General features: G+C 37.7%; 1 protein-coding gene across 4 annotated transcripts in view; it reads right to left on the minus strand.

Moving 5' to 3' along the window:
- PDE11A (phosphodiesterase 11A) overlaps positions 1 to 21,683 on the minus strand; it is a 126,797-nt gene that overhangs the window by 73,281 nt on the left and 31,833 nt on the right. For all 4 annotated transcript variants that reach the window (XM_052675773.1, XM_052675772.1, XM_052675774.1 and 1 more), the window contains exon 3: positions 1,112 to 1,201. In XM_052675773.1, coding sequence (XP_052531733.1) covers positions 1,112 to 1,201 — 90 coding nt within the window. The remainder of the gene's footprint in view (positions 1 to 1,111; positions 1,202 to 21,683) is intronic.

Genomic DNA, 21,683 nt, shown 5'->3' on the forward strand with positions numbered 1-21,683 from the left:
TTTCTTAAAAAAATAAAAGTCACACCAAAAAGCCAAGGGCATGTGAGCTCACTGTTACTCTCACTTCTTTGAAGCCTTCTATCCCAACTCACATGTCATCAGCAACCATGAGTAACATACCTATGCAGATCCACATTGTTGAAATCTTTCACATACAAGTCTTTGCTTGTTTACTTTTATAAGGATGAATCTAAATTATTCACACACAAATTGAATATCACAAATCCAGAATGCTGAAGTTTTGATATTTCTGGAGTTTTACTAGAGTTTGAATCACTGCCAATGTAATTCTACTGCATTGTCACCAGTACAATTGTCTCAGTACTCCAAAACAATAAACTGACATCAGGAAACAACAGATATCACCAAGAGCTTTTCCTCCCACGTTCCCTGCTTGCTGCCTTAGTAAAGTTTGCTATCTGCTGGAAATGCATCCTTGGAAATAAAATGTAGTTAAGACAGTCTGCTTAGCAAAAAGTCTGAAATCTGGAATCTGAAAGAACAAAAGATGAAGATTTGATACTGGTCCAACACACGAGGACTGCTCAAAAAAGCACTGCCTCCTATTTTATTATGTTGGTCCACAACATCAGAGGTGGACATTGCTGGTATGGCAGTAGTTTCAACCTTCCTGCCAGTATTCCATTACATGTTGTTGCTGTGACAGATGGCAGTAGAGGGGCAGTCTGTTAAAATGGTGCCTGAAATGGAAGTGCATATGAAGCAAAGGTATGCCATTGAATTCCTCCTTGCAGAAAAAGATGGCACCACTGACACTCATTGACACTTACTGAATTGTTTATGGAGACCAAACAACAGATGTGAATACACTGAAGCAGTGGGTGTTTCAGCAGTGGTCACAGCAACATGGAAGACAAGCCATGATCTTGTCAACTATATAGATTTTTAAGAGCATAGCATGCAGGCTCTTTTTCATCACTGGCAAAAATGCATAGCTGATGGTGTTGTCTACGTTAAAAAATAGAATTCTGTATCTGACAATTTGCTCTATCAAATAGTGTTATTGTGCTCTTTGTATCTAAGATAGTTTCCATAGAAATAAATAGGAGGCATTACTTTTGGAGCAACTTACTTACATTTTGTTACTCACCCTGCTTCTGTCATATTCCTTCCTTGAGGCTGCAAATAGCTGGGCATTGGATATGGCAATCCCACAGAATGGGAGGTACATCTGCATCACCTAGTGCCAAAAGAAACGTCCCACCATTAAAAACAACTGCAGTTAGGCAGTTGTGTTATTAACAAAGAGACAAACGTGAGTGGCGTCTCTCAGGAAAGTCTCAAGACCACTCACTCTTCAGTAGACAACTGAGTACAAGCAAAATTGTCACAAAGCGCTGAAAATTGATGGAACAAAGATCAAACTGCAAGGAAAGAAAAACGCATTTGAGTTCATAGCCCTCCTATGGCTTGACTGGAAAACTGTGATTTTTGAGTCTAGAAACTGTCTTCTGAAGGCAATATTAAAATATGTAGACACTGCAGCTTCTCCAGTAAAAGTATTGCTCTTATTTTTCTGGTCTGCCTTTGTTCTAATACCTAAAGAAAAAATGAGAACAGCAATCTTGAGTCACATTCCTGCTGATTTTTAGAGGACACAGATTTTGCAGAATACCAGCAGAGTATAACAGAACACATCCATCCCAAAACTCTTAGGTCATAGCAGAATATAAGGAAGGACAGATATAAGGCTTCAATAGACCTTAATGCCTTTGGACAAAATGCTTGATGAGGCAAGCACTGAAATGGTATCATCACAAAGGAAGGCATATTCGTTTAATTTTTAAAACTATTATCATTTCCATAGCACCATCATCAGCTTCACGTGTCGTATGTATGATCTCCTCCTTTTTGGTTATCAAATACATAAATAAATGAAATTTGTAAGCAGAAGATCCTTTCCAATTAAAAAATAAAATAATGTTACAGCAGCTAACCTTCTCACCAGTCTTTGTCAACTGAGAGACCAACTGCAAGCTGTACTCTCCCGTGAGAAGTTTTGGCATTGAAAAACTGGCATTTTGTCTTTGAAGCTTCATTTAGTTAGGAAGTTATTGCTAACTCAGGGAAGCAGGCTATTAAGATTACTTAAGGCAAAAAAAAAAAAGAAAAAGAAAACCAACAAAAAACAACATAGAGCTGTAATCACTCAGAAGAACCAAAACACTCCGCAGCAATTTCTGTTCTACTTCATCTTCTCCGTAGACTACAGGTCTACTAAATTTGTGTTTGCATAAATGTGAGTTTTCTAAGAGAATTTTCATATCCTCTAACTTCTGCACTTTCATAGCTGCCACTCTGTCAGAATATACGCAGTCTTCCTACTACAGACACCTATACTGCTAGTTTGCCAACGCTTCAGCCTTTCTCCACCATGGTTCCCTCTAAAGAAGAGCTACATACTTAGATTTGACAAACCCTTATCTTTGTGGAAAGACAGCAATTAAACTGGTAATTAAAGGGTCAACTATCACAACAGGTCTGCAGGAAAGAGTACAAGAAATGAAAGAAATTCTGAAACAAAATCACTGAAGGGGTCATTTTCTTATAAGAACTCCTCTGGGATAATTTTGTCTATTCCAACTTAGATTTTACTTACAAAATGAAGTAAAAATTTATCTATATTTTCTTGTAATCGTACTAAACACCACAGCCAAGTAAAAGATGGCCAAGGAAGAGCTACAGAACAGAAAAAAAATTAACTGAGAATAATTTGCCATAATTAATACATATCATAGTGAGACTCAATACATTCTTTTATTAAATAAAAGTAAAAATTAGTACTAATTGCCCACATGCTGGAACTTCTTATTCAATTATAATGTGATGTCAAGGTGATAGAAAGCATATGAGAAGTTTTAGTAAGATGAAAATACAATACTTGGAAAACACCACTTTCCAGAATTTGAATTCCAATTCCTATATGGAAAGCAAAATCCATGAAATGCTGGTTCATAAAATGTCAAGATTTGGAAAGCTGCTGACTTATGTCATCCTTTTCATAACTCAAGCTAATTGTGTAAAGTTTATCACAACTAAAACTGACACCAAGTATCAAACTGTTAACTACAATCAGTAGAGGAAAATAAATGTATTAAAGAAAAGAATGTATAAAGAAAAAATGTATTAAAAAAAATAAAATCAACTGTCAGAAAGAGAGGAACTACCCTGTAATAACAAGTAAATCAACTATCACTGTTTATTACTAGAGATCATGTGTCAAAACAAAAGCCTACTGTCATTCCTCTTTCCTACTTTCTGAACTGTAAAGGCAACTGCTGTCTAAAGAATCTTTGGCAAATTATAATACCATTCCAAATATAGACATTTCTAATGGTAAGTGAATTTTAAAGAAGTTTTTTTTAAAATCCAAAATTACAGAATAGAGTACAAAACACATTTTGACTTTAAGTACTCAAGACTTTCTCATTCATGTTGCAATGTTTTAAGAGAAAGGAAGTCTTTGCAAGCATCTCAACCTATTGATGTTACAGCTGTTGACAATCCAAACAAATTAAATAACAAACTGAACTCTTCTCTGCCTGGGCCGCACACTGTAATGAACTGTTATTGTTATACTAGATTCCCTTTGAGCATTTTCCCTCAGAAGGGAATGCACAAAAAGAACTGAGGAAATAGAAAGAGCAGAGGAAATGGCACATAACACCCTTTCTTCCTCCCTTCAAGTTACAGGTATGCTTTTAGAGACCTTTTGGTGCTCCAACACACTGCGTTACAGAATAGCAATGCAGTGTAATCCTATTTCCCTTCCTGCTGATTATTGCTATGGCTCCTTAAACAGAAGCATTTTACTCATAATAACATAAAAGCACAATTCATATGCTTTGGTAATGTAGTATTGATTTTTGATAACAGCAAATAAATTAGGAAGAAGACTACATTGTTCAGAAAAGACAGATTATAGCTGGTCAGGGATACACTGTTATGCAGCATGTCACAGCAATGGGCCCAGATAACACACATGGTCATTTTAATTTGCTTCTGAGAGTTGATCTTGTCAAGAAGGAGCTGTTTTCTTTTTCCCTGCGATTCTTCCCATAGAACTGGGCACACCACACAAGCTCTGCACAGGTTTCATCAAATTGTTTTATTATACAATAAGGCCTACACGATGCTGGAACTTGTAAAGGTATCACTGACACCCAGACTAAAGCTGGAGTGTGCCACATGTTTCAATTATACTAATGCAAAAAAACATTGTGTGGGATTTGTGGAAAAAACAGTCCATATCCACTTTCATAAAATTATTTCCCCTTGCCTAAAGGACATTAAAAATCATGTTTTGGAAGGAAAATGTAGTGTACCTGAAAGGAAATTTCCTTCCATATTTAACTTGAACTAACGAGAGGAGGAAAGCCTGCAGATTTATTAAGCAAAGCAAATTGCTAAGAAAGCAAATAGACAGAATATAAAAACATCAGGAATATAGCTTCACCAGATATATCTTGTCCATTTATTCCAGCAAATAAGATTAGCTGTAATGACTCATCATGGTACCTTGCAGCACATTAACAAACAAATCAGTAAATTTATAATACTGTATTTTATTAAAATAATGTTCAATCCAAATAACAAGCTAATCTAATGAACCTACTGAGATGCTAGAAAAGACAGCTATTTGTTCTGGTGCCAAATAGAAGGCATTCAGATAACTGCAGATTAACAACATTATACTGTGAATTACTTAGGCATAGAGGCACCAGGTAACCTGACACATTTTTTCAAACTTAACAGTGCAGCAAGCACAAAACCTTCAGCAACTACAGCTGCCTCAAGTTCACAATGATGTACAAAAGCTAGGAAGTTGCATTCATTCACAAAATGTTCAATATTTTATCAGGGCAAGAAACCCTCTGCGGAAAGAAGGTAAAGCAATAGGCATTAATTCAATATCTCATCCTCTTCATTTCTCAATTTTACTAGTTTGTTATGGGACATCTTATACCAGGAGTACAAAAACACAAATAGCAAGGGAACAAACAGCATAAGCACTGGAAGCTGCAATATTCTATTGTGCAACCAGCCAATATTTTTAGCCAAGGTCCAAAGATGATGCATCCTTTCTGGAAAAATAAAATGGAGAGATCAAGTGGCTGCCCTGACCCCTGTTACTTTTTCCTTCCTGCATACATTCTCATGGTTTTAGTATCTCCACATATTTTTCAACTATTATGCCCAAAGTTAGACCCGTAAATCAGCAAACAACTATTGAAGCAATAGCTTGATATTTGGAAGTCAAAGCATTACAAAATTCCACTGTATTAACATCCAGGACAAGAAGACTGCAAATAAATGTGCTCTTGTTTCTTTTTCTTTTTTTTTTTTTTTTAATGACATCAGATCTGAAATACAGATAAAGCCTACCAGTTCTGCTTCAGAATTTCAGAATACAGTCTTTCACGTGGTTCCTCTGTTCACAATCACAATTTTATAGACCAAAAGTTCTATATCTGGCTTCACAATTGTCAGTGTTGGGACAGCTATCCTAGTGCCTTGAGATGTAGCACTCATCATTTGGCTTTTCACTGGTGTCAACATACAGACAGAATTTAAGTTAATAGATACTTCGCAATGTTTCTCTTAACTGCTAAAATAAGGATTTTCTCTGGTGATCAGGTCTTGAGTGTCATAGTAACTTCATGCATGATATAAACCTTATTATCACAAGGGACAGAAAGGACCAGGCTGAGCTCCTTCTGACAATGCCAGGGCTCAGAGCAACCAACTTATCCTTCAAACAACCTGGGGAAGATGGTGCCTTACTGAACTGACAGTTCCTCTTTCTGCTGCCCCCAGAAAACTCTCTGCTAGCTCCCACTTTCAAGATTTGAAATAAGGCTATTTTCTCATCAGGTGTCCTATGGGTAATAAAGTTTTGAAATTGTCTATTCATGAAAAGGTACAAAAAGCCTTTAGTCTCCTAACCTCGGTATTCAATTTTCTCAGAGTACAAGCTTTACATTAACTACAAACCAGTCTGAAACATAATTTGTAGATCTCATTGTATCCTTTTATTTTTAACGACAGAGATGATAGAGATGAGAAAGCTGCATGCATGCAAACCTGCAATGCAGAAAGTTATTTGCTAATCATGAAAAACAGCCAGTGCTGCAATGGCAGCACACTGCAGAGGTAAAAATGCTAGCTTCATGCTGCTGGCTGGAAAGCAGCCCTGAATTCAGCTTCAGTGAAATGCAATGACATTTACCTTGCCTCCCCCACAGGCTGTTTTGCCTGCACTAAGCATTCTCACAGAGCACCCAGTACCATAACTATTTGATGGATACAATCTAACTCAGAGATATCAACATGCTCCAAGCATCCTTCTGTCTGTGGTCACAAAAGATAGCAATTTGGGTATCTGATGGAGATAAGAAGCTTCTCAGTAAGGCTAGAGTACTCAATCTGACACAAACTATAGGTTAAACTCTCGGTGAACACTTGTCTGGTTTGACTTTCATCTTCAGGGATTGGAGGAGGCACTTTTTATACAGTTTATTTGGTGAGGCTGAGGAAGCAAGGAAATTGAGGCTTCCTAGAAAGAGAAAAATATCCTTGTGAAGTAAATATTTTTACATTAAAGTTGGAAATGTTTTATGAATATACATAAAAACAAGCCAGGGAAGCCAGCTGCCCCTTCAAACATTTCCTGACATGCTAAAAATAGGTTCCTGAAATGAATTAAATATTTTACTGAATTCTGAAAATGTGAAATTAAAATTGATTGCAAAACGGTTGGTTAAGCACAAGTGCTCAGTCAAACTCCATTGCCTTCTGCCAACTGTGCAGTCCCTGGCTACCCATGCTCTGATAAAAATCTGATCACCACCTAGGTTTTCAGCTCCCAGAAATAGTCTTCAAAATTATTTTTCCATTCCAAGCATGGACTAAACCTCTGCTTGGTAGAGACACCCCATGAATTATAGGCGTACAAGCTCAGCTCATAAGCTCACGCTCACATCCATGGAACTACAGAGTCTCCTGAGTCAATTTTCTACTGCCCCAATGTTTTTTTCCCCTTTTTAAAAATTTTTGTTTGCGTGAGGCTATTTGTGCAGTGCCATAAGAATGCCCTAACGCTCACAGATGGCACCATCTCAGTCTTGTAAAGCTGACCATCAAAACATGGAATTGGTGGCTGTAAACAGCCTGAAAAGGAGCGCAAGAGCATTTCTTCAGCACTATCTCTTTGCTTGGCTGCCTCAGATAATTACTGGCACACATTCAAACTAGATAACTGCGTCACTAGACAGATTACAACACACGTTGCCTGCAGGAACAGGTTTTAAAACTGCAATAAGTCTGACTTCTATGTAGGTCACCATTCTCATGAGCTGCGGCACTGGGAGACTACTGCACACAGAGCCAAGGGGCTGCGGAGGGCACAAGCACAGTGTGTACAGGTTCAGCCTCAGCCTTTCCAGCCTTCCTCACAGCCCTCCAGTTTCTACAGGACGAAATTCAGCTTCTCTCTTATGCAGGGCACCTCAGATGTGAGGTGAAGAAACAAATGAACACAACTACTTTGATTTACAATGGACTCGTGTAAGATTATTTATAGTCAGAACTATACACATCTACTAATCCTATTTCATTTTTCTGACAGATATTTTTAGGCTTCTTGTCCCAGCCATTTTGCAGCTAAACGTTGTTCATACCTTCCATCGCCAGCAGGAGACAAAGCTCAAAAAATCTAAACAAGCCATACTGAATTTTCTGCCACACACAAAAACATGGTCAGGGTCTATTAAAACTATTCTTAGAAATATATGACACAAATATATGTCGCATTTAAACACTTTAACATTGCATTGAATATAGTAGTTGTTATAAAGTGGAAAAAAAACAATAAATTTCATTGTAAATTTCCACAGAATATCTCACACGAAATGCCGTTGCTCTAGATAAAACTGATCCATGAAAGCATTTCTGCTAGACTAGGACACCACCCAAAATTCAAACATACGCAAAATGGCTACTATTCTAGGATTGAATCTTGTGATCTCATATTCTCAGAGATCAGTCTATTTTCATCAGAAGTTTTTCCCTGTATGACACATGCTACATCGGTGATGCCCAGTAATAATCTCTGTCCCAGCAAGCACTTTAAAGCTACCCTTCAGTTATTCAATATGTGACATTAAGACAGATTTTCAGCAGGAAAATCAGAGACAAGAGGATGATAAGAGTAAGACAAGGAAGAAGAGTGGTTCTATTAAAGCTAGATGTGCAGAAAATGAGGAAGCGTAAGGGTGGCAGTTAAAGATAAAAAAGCATTGCCAGAAGGAGCATTGCAGTCACAGTATAAGCATCTGTAAGCCTCATGCCTGGCAAACAGCATTCAGTCCTAGAGCTTGGCAAAGGCACATCAAACTTGAAAGCTAGGAAAAAGACACCTTGTGAGCAACCCAAGTGAGAATTGCAAAGCTAACACAAAATGATCAAACAGGTGAACCTACACACTTCTGTACTACAGAAGCCATGGAGACTCCTCACTGCAAGGGCGTGGGATGACTCCCAAGACTGGATGGTGGGGGTGAACATACAACTACATACAGTCAGAACTTCATTAAATCAACATAGAAATTGTTTCCAGTGTTTCCATCCATTGGTTTTGAAAGGTGCCAGTGCATCGTTCTTTGTCGTACAGCCTGATAAGAGAAGCACTAGGCAGATTTTATTCGTTCCTCTGAAATGACATGAATGAACAGCATCATGGGACAGACACAAATGTCCTCAGAACTGCAGTACCTATTCAGCAATTAACTTTCTGTCCTTCAAAGACTGAACGTCAGTCATCTTTGATGCATTCAAATTATACCATCACCTTAATAAAAGTCAAGTCGATAGGGTTCACAGAGAACCTTTTACCTGTGTAATGTTTTCCAAAGAGACAAGAGGGGCTGTTAGTGCCTGGCTGCTCTTTGCTGTTGGAAGACGAGCCACCAGAGACTGGTCCCCAGGTGTGGGAGCCACAGCCATTGTGTGAGAGCATTGGCAGGCAGTTCTGCAGTGTTTTAAATCTCAGTATGTCAAAGCACTTCGGAAGACAAGCAGCAGCAATATAATGTCATAATTTTCTTCTGGAGACAGGAAAACTGAGCCAAAGAAAGACTAACTGATTTATCTATGGGGATGAAGAAGGTCACAAAGAAAGACTTTGTAAAAATTAGGGAAAAGCTCCTGGTTCCCACTGTGACTGAATCACTGGACCCCACCTGCTCGAAGACATAGTTATAAGAGCTTTATAAATGTCACTGCATAAGAACTAAGATGGTACTGTAGAATAAGAGCATAAGACTGATACTATCACTGATAAAAAAACAGAGCTCCATATCAGAACTTTAAATCTGTATAGAAGGATTAATAGACATCACTCTGAAGCAGATTTCTCATTTAACACAATTGCAGATTTCTGTTTTGCCTCGCCAGACTGCTTCACTTGATCTGTGGTAGAGAAGTATACCTAATAACCTATAATGATAATTAAATGGTATTGAAAAAATGAATAAATTCCACACACACTCCTTGAGAATGAAATTTTCAGGTTCTACTTACAATTCAGTTAGCAACTCCAAACTCTCATCAAAAATGAGAATAAGGTATACTTGTACACTTCTCGATGCAGTCTTAGTACTGAAGTATACGCACAGAAAACCATTTCTACAGACTGTTGGCTTTCATCAAGACTGAATAAAGATGTCTTTCATCTTTCTTACAAATTAAATTGTCTTTTGAGTCAGAGTGCAGGCATGCATTTTTGTGAGTTGTGAGCAAAACATAATCCTATTGTTGCATAAATACCATGTGCAATTTAGCCGAAAAAAGAACTTAGCTTGTCTATATATAGCAGCACTCACTGACATCACGGCGGTATTACTCTGTCTTTATTCTTCTCTCATATACTTCAAAAGGAGCCTTGTGATTTTGGAGAAAAAGTTACACAAACAGTCATTTTTTTCATACTGAACTTTAACAGAGGTAATGTTTCCGTAAGAACTGACTGCAGAGGTCTGATTCTTTGCCACACTGAGTTCCTGCTTTAGGAACAGGCATTCTCAGTGGAAGTTCTCCCTTTCTAGCTGAATCCCCGAAGAGAATACCAAAGTCTGAGACTCATATGAAAACCAACCAGATTCCCTGGGTTAAATTTTAGCAGGTAGGAATTAAAGTTAGCTACTCTGACTGCCTGTTGTTTGAAGCATTACTCCAAAGAAGGATAGAAAGATTTGCTTCTGTTTTCACAGAACATTTGAAGTTTTCTTGTGCAAATGAGACAGATACTCAGTTAATAGCTTAACAGACAGCAAAAGACCCGCACTAACTGTATTTCCTTATGTGTTCCCTTACATTACCCCTGCCAACCAAAGCATTTCTATTATTTTATAGGTTACAAAAGCTTTACACCCAGATGGAAAAAGAAGAAATGGAAATAGTAAAAAGGTCAACATAATAGCATAAGGGACCCTTACTTTTACCACACCATCTCTCTTCCTGCTGAGATGCTTCTGTGTTTATTCACCTTGTTGAACTTTCATGATACATAGAAGCATGACTACTAAACAAAATTGCATCGTATTTTTGACATTTTATGTTATTTAGTTAAGTTTCTCCTGAAGATTGGGAAATTTGCCAGCGCTATTCTTCATTTGACTTTTTTCAGTTTGTGTGTATTTAATGATTAATCATCACTACTGAATGTCATGGGACTTTATAATGGTGATGCTTGCCTGCTCTCCATGTACTTATTCAGAGAAAACTGTTCCTGTTCTTATTTCCATTTCTTAAGATGAAAAATAATTTTAAGAAATATAATGCATTTTCAGTCTATTTTTTATTTTGAAAAAAAAAAAAAAAAAAAAACCCCAAAAAACCAAAAAAGCAATATATTTATTCTTTATCATAAAGTAAAAGTACTGAAACTATCACACTGGGAGAATTGATTATGCAACTGGACAAATTCAACAATGTTGTGATCTCAATGTGACCAAGCTAACTTGATAATTTGAATTAGTTTATATTAGGGTATTTTCAGACCTAATTCCTTACAGTATGTAGTGTTAATTTCTGCCTATTGCGTTATGAGTGTTAACATTTCACGTGAAGTGGTGAAATCAAGCCTAGAAACCTGTCTACAAAAAGCAGCTCACACTCCCTTCATGTTGAGTTTGTATATGAAAAGAGAAGTGCACGTTCATAACATTTCTTTAGAACAGCTTCCATCCAAAGTAACAGAATGTTTGCTAGAAGGAAAGTATCTGTAAAATATAGACAGTATAACTCTTTGTAGTCTAAGGTTAGAATAATTTCTTAAATTACAAGGGGAAGAAAAGCCGTTTCAAACAAAGGGAGTTTTTGAAAGACCATCACAAAGTATATAGATAAAAAAAGTATTTCAAAAATTAAACTACTTCAATGTGTTGAGCAATTATATTATCTACATTTTTCATTGCAAGCATAGTTTAAAGGAACAGCAAAAAAGGATACTGCTCTCATACCACTATGGGCCTGCAGTAGTATCTCTGACATTTTAACTTGGGTTTGTGTGGTTATAATTTACAGAATTTTGTCATCTTTAAAGGTGTAGAAATGCAGTTGATGCCTGAAGGACATTTTCATCAGCTCAGGCAGTATCAATTTCATAGAAGGAAGACTAACATTAAAATATATTTCACCCTTTCCAGACAGATGCCAGTTGGAAGAAGCTGAGCATAAATATTAACAGAACTTCTGTGAAGCCATGCAATCTGTTAGACAGCCTGATCATTTTGAAATTTCCTACTTTCTCTACCTGTTCTACATCTATCAGAACACCCAAATATCACACCTTGCTCTTTTACCCATGCACAAGAATGTCCAACAAAAACAGGAAAGAAATAATCTCTGCATAGAACTTTGAATACTAATCATAATTTTAAAGACAACAAGCAAAGCAAATAATCCGCTTCTCCTTTTTCCTAGATTAAGGGAAACAAAACCCAACAAACTGAAGCCCTTTTGAATTCAATTGCCCAGAGTCCTCATTAGGCACAAGGTACCAGACCAGTTAGAGGTAAGTCAGATGTATTCCTGAATTAATCATCTCTTGTTTGCCCTTCTTTGATGACATCTGGAATTCTCTTTAGTACCAGCACCTTATGATAAGTGCTTTTCTGGAACTTGCCGACTTCTTCCTTATGGACTCCATTAACTTTGCAGTCAGGGAGGTGAATACCATTAACTGATTCCACTATCAGCTAACGAACTTTTTAAAGTATAACAAAGTAATTGTTTGAGCAGTTCACTAATTCTTTAGAACTTACAAGTGGATTAGTCTGGGGTTCCAGGCTAAAAAAGTTAAAATACTCACTTCTGTATTGCAAATTCAAAGAAACTGTGGCAACAATACTGATACTACAACCACAATGCCTAATAGTATGAGTAAGATTCATTAAATTAAGTAAAATTAATTAAAAATAAAAATTAATAACTACCTTGCCAAATGATATAAGCTTGGACTGTAAATGTCTTCTTCCCACTAATTCAAAAGTATTTTTTTGTTTGTTTTTTAATCAGACACTGATAGCACTAAGAAATCCAAAGTCTTTGTTATTGAAAAAAATGCGACAAAGAATGCCATCTCTTATGTTAAAAGAAATAAAAATAATCAATAATAGATATTTTGGTGAAGAAGGGATGTTCATCTATTCAGTTCAAATTGTGGCAATTAACTAAGACAATAATTTACTGTCTTCCAAAACTGCCTTTTGAGCACTGCTGGCTGACAGAGCATGAGGACAAGCACTGTGTTGCCTATTACTGCACATCTGAGTTTTAGGACTGGGTAGGCTGTAGCAGACTGACTTGAAAAATTCGATTTTTGTCTGTGCTGCAGACTTCAAGGTGCTGATGAAAGTGTGTGGGCTGGTTTGGATGTGAGCCATGCTTATTCCACACATCATTGTGTCTCCTGCACTAATGACTCACACCTGCAAATGCTGCTATCTGATTTCCAGGCAAAGATATTTATAAACTGGGACTGTGGGACCATATCTTGCTGGTATAACCAGATCACAGTGTACCTAAAGCACCTGTCTGTGAAGCATAGAGGATTTGGGGATTCCTTCAGGATGTCATGAAAACTGGGTTTTCTCTACTGATAAAAAACCACACTGCAATATTATTTTGCAGACTGTAACCTATTTGATGTGATAAAGCACTACTTTTCACTTGGCTGCACAAGAAATATGATCATTGATCCATGAGGTTCACTGGACACAGAAAAACATCCCACTATCTTCTTTCACAGAAAGTACAGGAATTATTTGCTGTAAAGGTTATTTATACCTAGAGATTTATCTGTTACAGGCTACTTCAGACAAAAGAATACTTAATTCAAGCAAAAACAGTGTCTCCTAAGCTTGTGATTACAGTCTTGCCTCAAGTATCTCACTCTCTGGTCCAGAGAAGCGTTCTAAGTCAATGCTCAGAGATTTCTCCTACTTAGGGCTGCAGAAGCATACGCTTTTGGTAGCACCTACATAGCCTTTCCTCCTTTCTCTGCAACTGGCCTTGAGTAGTTTTACTACATCTTCAGGTGATGCCATTTGTATTCTCTCTTTGGTGAATTTAGTGAATGGCACAGAAAAAAAGAATTCGAGAACAACTGTCTAAATGATCTCTGTGTGAGAACAGCTCTGTGAACCACACAGTGAGCAACATCCACTGAGAAATAAAGCAGTGATCTGCTGCAGTGTAAATTTTGAAAGATGTTGATCTTACACCTAAGTACACAGCATCCTGCACCCTAATGTTGAAAATCACATCATTTTCTGAATCCAAGATGAAGGCAATTGTGTATCTAAATAAAGCTTTGTTTAAATGGAGGGGCAAAAAGGGGAAAACTGTATATACAAAATGGGTGCATAAGCAAGTCTGTATGAGTTATTTATACAGATACATTTTGCTTCCAGCAAAACAAAGGTTCTTCCAAACAAGTTTATGTATACTTCATCCTGTGCCTCAGAGGAAAAACAGTAAGGTATCAATATTGATATGGCTGTTGAACTGCAGACCAGAGGGCTTTTGATTTAAGGTAGTTGAAATGTATTCAGAAATCATTATGCCACCGCCATCTTTGGTGTGAAATTACTGATGTTTTAAGGGCTTACTTCTGCCTATATCATAAACTATTCCACCCAGCTCTGTAAATGTTTAAAACAAAACAAGGCCTCTCTTCCAGTTGTAGCCTCTAAGTAGTCAAGGTAAAGCAGAATGCACCCTGATGTTCCCCAGTGAAAACTTCACAAACTGAAAAAGGATATCTGGTCTTTAAGCTGCAATACTGACAGAATAGAAACCTGTCCTGCCATTGTACAGGCTGTTCTTCCCTCTCAGATATTTTATGAAGAAAGGCAGAAAGACTATTGTTCTTTGATTTGATTAGGATTTGAGTAGGGCTGCTTTCCTTCTTTTTGTCTGTATAATTTTGGACTGCAAAAGCTGTCATCAAACAAGCAAGGAAGATTAACAAACCGAGCTTGAACAATAAGGAATATACCCTGCATTGTACACCTCTGTTTCATATAGCTGTGTGGCACTGCAGCAGAGGTGCAAAGATAAATCCGAATTTAGCTCGCTGCACATTTGCCCAACTTTGTTCTCCTGATTTTATTCCTTTTACATATCATTTTAAACACATTCCCAATGCTCAGTATTTTTGTGTCACTTTATCTGCCTAAGAAACTATCCGTCTCAGCTTAGATTTCCATTTGACAGGCATTCAATCCTGTTGTCCTTACACTCACTTTCTAAGATTGTTTTATATTCTTTTCTCAGAATTCTTATTCCCAATTCCCTCTCTGCTTAAGGAACAACCGGTTTTCTCTTAGCTATTGTTTCCTTTTTAAAAATATATATTTTTATTTTTTTAATGATAAAATATTCACTACTAAAAAAAAAAAAAAAAAAAAAGATTTCATATGCCTGGAACTAGAATATTCTAAGAAACAATGTATGAATTTCACATCCTACCCTATCAGTTGTCCGGAAACATGACGTAAATAGGTAAATAAGATTTATTCCTAGTACTTTCCACTGTAAATGGCTATTTTCATTTATTTTATCAGTATCTGTGTGACTGTGGATTTCATGATGTTTGAGAGACTAAACTCAAAACACAAAGTGATTTCACTGAAAAAGACCAATAGATGGTGCCAGTACTATCAAATCCAGACTACTAAAAAGCTCCATATCCTTATACATTTTGCCTGAGGCATTTAAGTAAAGAGCTTACTGCTTTTTCTTATTTTGTTTTGTTTATGCTAGCTAAGGATTTCTTGAAAATAAATCATTTTCAATTAGCAACTACAAATCAGACTGCAGCTTCTAAAACAAAAACAACAACAAAAAAAAACCACCAAACATCCTTTCCACACCCCAAAAACACCATCTTTTCAACCTCATTTCTTAGAGCTGCTGGCTTAACGTAGAAACAACTAGTTATTTTTAGTACTGGCATCACCACTCCTTCCTTCCCCTCTACCCACCTGTAGCCCCATGCAGATTTGCTGAAAGTCAGAGTCTACATCCATCCCGAAGAAGAGCAGAAGCTCCATGGCACAGGGCTAGTTCTAACTTTTTACCTGCTGCCATGACCAATCTGTGTTCACGCTTTTATTTTTACTGAATCAACTTTGTATCAATCAGCTGGAGTGCTTCTTCTATGAAGAAGATAGGTTGAGGAAATCGGAGTCATTCAGCCTTGAGGAGTCTCCAGGGAGACTTTACAGCAGCATTCCAGTACACAAAGGGGACTACAAAAAGCTGGAGAGAGACTCTATCAGAGAGCGTAGTTACAGGACAAGGAGTGATGGCTTTAAACTAAAAGAAGAGCGATTCAGATTAGATATTAAGCTGAAATTTTTCACTCAGAGGGTGATGAGGCATTGGAACAGGTTGCCCACAGAGGCTGTGGGTGCCTCATCCCTGGAGGTGTTCAAGGCCAGGTTGGATGGGGCTCTAAGAAACCTGGTTTTGTGGGAGGTGTCTGTGTTTACAGCAAGGCAGTTGGAGTTAGATGTTTTCTTAAGGTCCCCTTCCATCTCAAGCCATTCTGTGAATTTATGATATATTCCCTACCATCTTTAATATAGAAGTACGTACATAAAAGAACTTGGGTAATCTTTTATACCTTCCTGTTCTCAGCTTGCTAGCAAAAATGCTATAAACGAGCACCTCAGCTAAGTGCACTCATTTTAAAAGAAATACAGATAATACGTTTTGCTTTAAAATAACTTAAAATAGGATCATATTTCAAGTCATATACTAAACCAATGCTAGGAAACATAGTTGCCCCCCTCAGAAGTAAGATCACTATAGGTGCTTCAAGAGTATAAATAATAACAAAAGAAATCTAGATTTCAGAGTTACATACGCCCAAAAAACATTACATATTGATGCAGAATACCTTCTTACTGCCTACACGTAAAATAATTATAAACGTAATGTTTCCCTGATGACCACGTTCAATCACACTAGGTTCTACACTGGCCTTCTAAAGTTTTACTTAAAAAAATATCAAATTAAAGGATCTTTTATCTCACAAATGGCATTGCAGTGCCCAAAAGCCTTTCTTTTTCAGCTCACAGGGAATAGAAGACATTATAATGAAATGCACAGAGTTGTTGAGGTTAAGCATCTCACACTCAGCTTACTCTGCAGAACATAGCAGTGCGGTTGCATCAGAAACAAGCTGTACACTCAACGAGCACACAGGAGGTACTATGAGAAAAGTTATAAACAATGACACACATTTTCATGCCATAACTGTGTTGTTACCTACATCACATAGCAAAATATATATTAGAGTTATTATTTCAATAGTATTATACATCAAGGAGGAAAAAAGGGGAGATGTAAACATAAACAAAATTTTTAAGTTTATACAGTGATCTATTTCAATGGAGTTCACAGATGAGAAGAATAGAAGAATAGTTCTACATTACCCAACTCTGTCCCCCTTCATACCTTACAACATTAAGGAATCTTTCTTGTACTTCATTCTTGTCCTCCGCCTGATTTTACAAGTTTCTAGTGGCTTGCACTAAATCAATTCTAAAGGGGTGTCTAGGGCAAGCCAGTCAACTCCATGCCTCAAGACTGCCTCTGCCATTAAAGTAGAGTACACCTGTCTCAAAGGGGCAAAAGTATTCTATTCCAGAAGTTGGCAGGGCTCATCAAGAGTACTTTAAGCTAGATTTGAAAGGAGAAGGTGATAAAACCATGCTCCCTAGAGATGAGCTAAAGGGCAGCATGCCAAAGTTTGGAGCGAGAGCAATAGCTCAGCTGGCACACACCTACACTGCTGGTAATAAACTACTGGCTAGCACACTGCAATCAAATGGGTTGTAAGTTAGTAAGATCCTCCAATCTACTCAGCGAGGTGCTGGGTACAACAGAGCACATCTGAAAAGATTCCACACCAATGCGCGTGATGAGGAACAAGCAAGAGCTAGAAACCTTGGCTCAGTCCCTGAGCCGCGACGTCACTGACAGAAGCAGAACCTAGTGGGAAGAGTCCCGTGACTGGTCTAGTGCAATGACGCAGTGTGCTCAGCCAGCCAGAAAGGTCAACCACATCCTGAGGTGCATCAAGCACTGCATTGCTAGCCAACCAAGTGAAGTGATTGTTCCACTCTACAGTGCACTGATGTGGCCTCACCTTAAATACAGCGTGCAGTTTTGGGGCCCACAGTACAAAAGAGAACATAAGACTATTACAGTGTCCAAAAGAGGGCTACAAAGATGGTGAAGGGCCTTAGAGGGGAAGGCATATGAGGAGCAGCTGAAGTCCCTTGGTTTATTATAATATAATAATTATAATATATATGGTTTATATAACCCAGAGAAGAGAAAACCAACTTCTTCAGGAGGAAGAGGAGAAGGGCAGCCATTCACCTCCTCTCTGGTGACCAGTGATAAAGTAACATGAAAAAGCCTGAGGTTGTAACAGTGGTGGTTCAGGTTGGCTATCAGGAAAAGGTTCTTCAAATGTGTGGTGGGATATGAAAACAGTTCCCCAAGGAAGTAATCAGTGCACCAAGCTCGCTGGAATTCAAGAAGTGTCTGGACAATGCTCTTAGTCATATAGTACAATTTTTGAGTGCTCCTGTGTGGAGCCAAGAGTTGGACTCAGAGATCCCTATGGACCCATTCCAACTTGAAGCACTCCAACTTTGAAGAAGAATTCTACAATTCCCCATTTTTTGAGCATCTGAATTGAACTTTTTTCTGCACTTTATGGTAGTACTGTGTTTGAGAACACTAGGTTGGTTGGCCCAAAAATAAGGAAATCTTGTAGACTCTTGAGCAGGATAACGAGCAATACAGTGCATCATTTTAACACACATCTCCACATTTACCAGAGAATCACTGATAGCATTGGAAAGACTATCTCACTGCTGCAGTCAAAAACATTTTAAGTGAAGATACACTGATGTCATCTGCATTTTAAAATGAATATCCAAAATAATAAAATATAAACAAGGGCAAGAGTGTCAAAAAAGTACAACTTCACACAGCATAAAGTTAAATCAAGAAATAATCATATCATCTTAAATACATGAGCATTCACACTTTAACAGCAGAGAGCATTACGTAGGCTGTACTAAAATGTCTGTCATCTTGGTTGTATGATATTACAAGAAAATGTGTTAAAAAAACAAACATGAACTTGAGTGTTAGATGGCCCAAATCATTTGACAGCAATATGGACACATAGCAAGTAGTAACTAACTTGTTCTGGTGCTGTTTTACGACTTCAGCTTCCTAGGACCACTGCTTTCAAAGCTGATATTTACGGTTAAGTGACTATTTCAATTAAAGTGTCTGGTTGTTCATGTATACACAATCATAGAAGATAAAGAATGAAACAAGTATCACACACTGGCCTGGAATATGGCTGTACCAAATCAACTCTCTTGAGAGTATGTAAGGGCAAATTTGTACCTCACATAGCTCCTGTTTGGGGTTTTGAATGATTCAAAGTAAGAATGGAGCATTTCTTTTCACCCAATTTAACAGTTTGCTTAGCTCACATGAGCTGTGCTTGTGCTGCAAAAGTTAGGAGGTCAACATTGCCAATATCACAGTGATTTTCTCTTTTTACTAGAAGACAGGTTTAGTTCCAGTGGCTAGGACACAAAGAAGGCAACAGCTGTAGTTTCTTTCTCAGCTCTAACGCTGGCCTGGACAGTTACTGTGAGTCACCACATCTTAACAGAGGTACCTGCACGATTTTCAAGTTAAAGTACCACAGAATACAGAAAATGTGTTTTTTCCAGTCTTCATTGAAGAACATATTTTGCCTCTATTCCCATGTATCTGAAGAACTTAAAAACTTTCACATTGATAAAGTCATCAGTAAGAATACTGCAGTTTTTTGTTCTCCCAGTAAGCTATTTCTTTTCTTCTCCACTCATTCTGTACAGAGGAGCTGCCAAGTCCAACTAGACAAGCATTGCTTATTTTCTGCTAGTGACCTAGCAGGATTCACAGCCTGTGGATCACAGCCTCCAGCTTAGGAAGTGCTAGACCTTTTCTCCTTGCAGCTGAGAAGCAGCTTTAGCATTTCCTTCCTCTGGGACTCTGAGTAGGAATGACAAATCTCTAAGGTTTCCTTGGTGGGGTGAAGACAACACATGCTATGTTCAGATGATAACAGCTGCTAGGTAAAGTGCCAGAAACTCAAAGGAAACAAACCAATGGTTTCCAAACCATAGCTCTGCTCAATATGTGGACACATGCATTGAAAACTGAAACTTTCAGTCATCCTCCAAGTACGCGTTTAAGACAAATCCTATCCTTCCCACCATAACTAAACAGCCACAAGAGTTATCTCTAGAGCTCAGAGACTAACTGCGCTACACACAAACACCCATGAAGCTTCATTTTGAATATAAAAATCCATTTCCTACTGGCATATTCCTGCCTCCACTAATATTTTTGCCCAAAAAAGCATTATACTTACATTCGTAAATCTTATTTTCAAGAGAAATATTTCCCTTCCCACACTGTATAAAAACAGACATTAGGACCAGCATTACATTAATACCAGTAGCAAGCCAATATTTAGGGAACGTGAAGTGTTCTGCATGACGTTTTGCATGAAGTGCAAAAGAAATGTGAAAGGGCAGCAACCAGTCAGCTCATTTTTGGATTTCTGAAGGTTAAAATCAAATAACAAATGGCTACCACAGATACTTCTGCAGCTTCTAGCAACATGTTCGAATAGCTTTCTTTAAAGTGAGGAGTGGAGAGCAGACCTGTTTCCACTGAAAAGAGCTGTTTCTCGTCAGAAGAAAATTAAATACAGAGATAGCAGGTACAGATTTATTTTTTACAGAAGTACTTATTTTTTATTTACAGAAGTATTTATTTTTAAACACTCATGCCTTCCTTTTGGTCCATTTAGCCCAACTGTGACTGCAATTTGGTTTCATCAGAAGTAGTAGATAAAGTAGGCACCACTTTGAAGCAGTGTTGTTTTATATAAGCAATACATTCATTCTCACACTTTAAACCAATTTCCCTCTGCGTTAGCCTTTAGAAAAAAAAAAATCTTCTGTCTTGTCTTTCTCAGGGTCACATTACTTCTCATTAGTACATGCCCACAGAGCTTCTCAATGCAATCAGACATGCTCCATATGAACACCTCTGTTTTGCACTTCGACAAGCATGCATCAGTTTGGGAACATCTGCTGACAGTCCCTTCAGTTCTGTAAAGGAACATAATAGCTTCAAAATGGCTATTAAAAAATGAAATGCCTAATGATTAAAGCTACTAATGTTAACAAGTCTAAACCCAACACTTGACAACAGCACACTTATAGTGTGCATATTCCATTAACCACTGAAAAGTACTCTGCTTGTTTTAGATATGAATAAGAACAGTGTTGTGATCATCTCTGTGTTTTATGGTGTGAGTCATCTTGCATAAAAAGTCCCTTGATTTTACCTTCTGCAGAACACTAATTTGCTTCCAGCTGTGTGGAAATCTGTAATCCAAGTGTCTGAGAGCTCTCTGGATGCAGGCTGCTGCCCATTCTGACAGCTACTAATACAAGTGGCTAATATTATTGGACCCCACTGATTGTGTATATTACATAACAAAACAGAATTTGAGTTTTATTTCAACAGCATTAAAACTCACAAGTTATATTTCTTGATAATGGAGTACTCCCTGCAAATTACAAGATGGATTTTTAGTTAAGGGGACAGAATCTGACCTTTTCTCCCCAACTCTTAACTCAGAAAATCACTGACACCTTTTTCACAAGTCATAAGAGAAGAAACACCTATAGGTGAAAAGCAGAAATGCACACACACATTATCTGGTAGGACAGTAGTACAGAGCACAAGGCAGTGATTGGAGCTGTTACAGACTGCAGAGACAGCCTAAAGAAGCTGCAAAAATTGGATTTGCCAAGTATGACTGTTGTAATGTCCTCTAAAGATTGTGATTACCTCCAGATTAACAAGTAATCTTGAAAATTTGAAATAACTTCCAGGCTGAGCTATTCTTCAAATATTTCTGCCACATACAATGAATTCTCAGCTACGTGATGCAGATTTAAGCCAAACCCTACAGCTGGCACACTCTG

The sequence above is a fragment of the Tympanuchus pallidicinctus genome, unplaced genomic scaffold, assembly GCF_026119805.1.
Source record: "Tympanuchus pallidicinctus isolate F22 unplaced genomic scaffold, pur_lepc_1.0 scaffold15, whole genome shotgun sequence".
Lineage (NCBI taxonomy): Eukaryota > Metazoa > Chordata > Aves > Galliformes > Phasianidae > Tympanuchus > Tympanuchus pallidicinctus.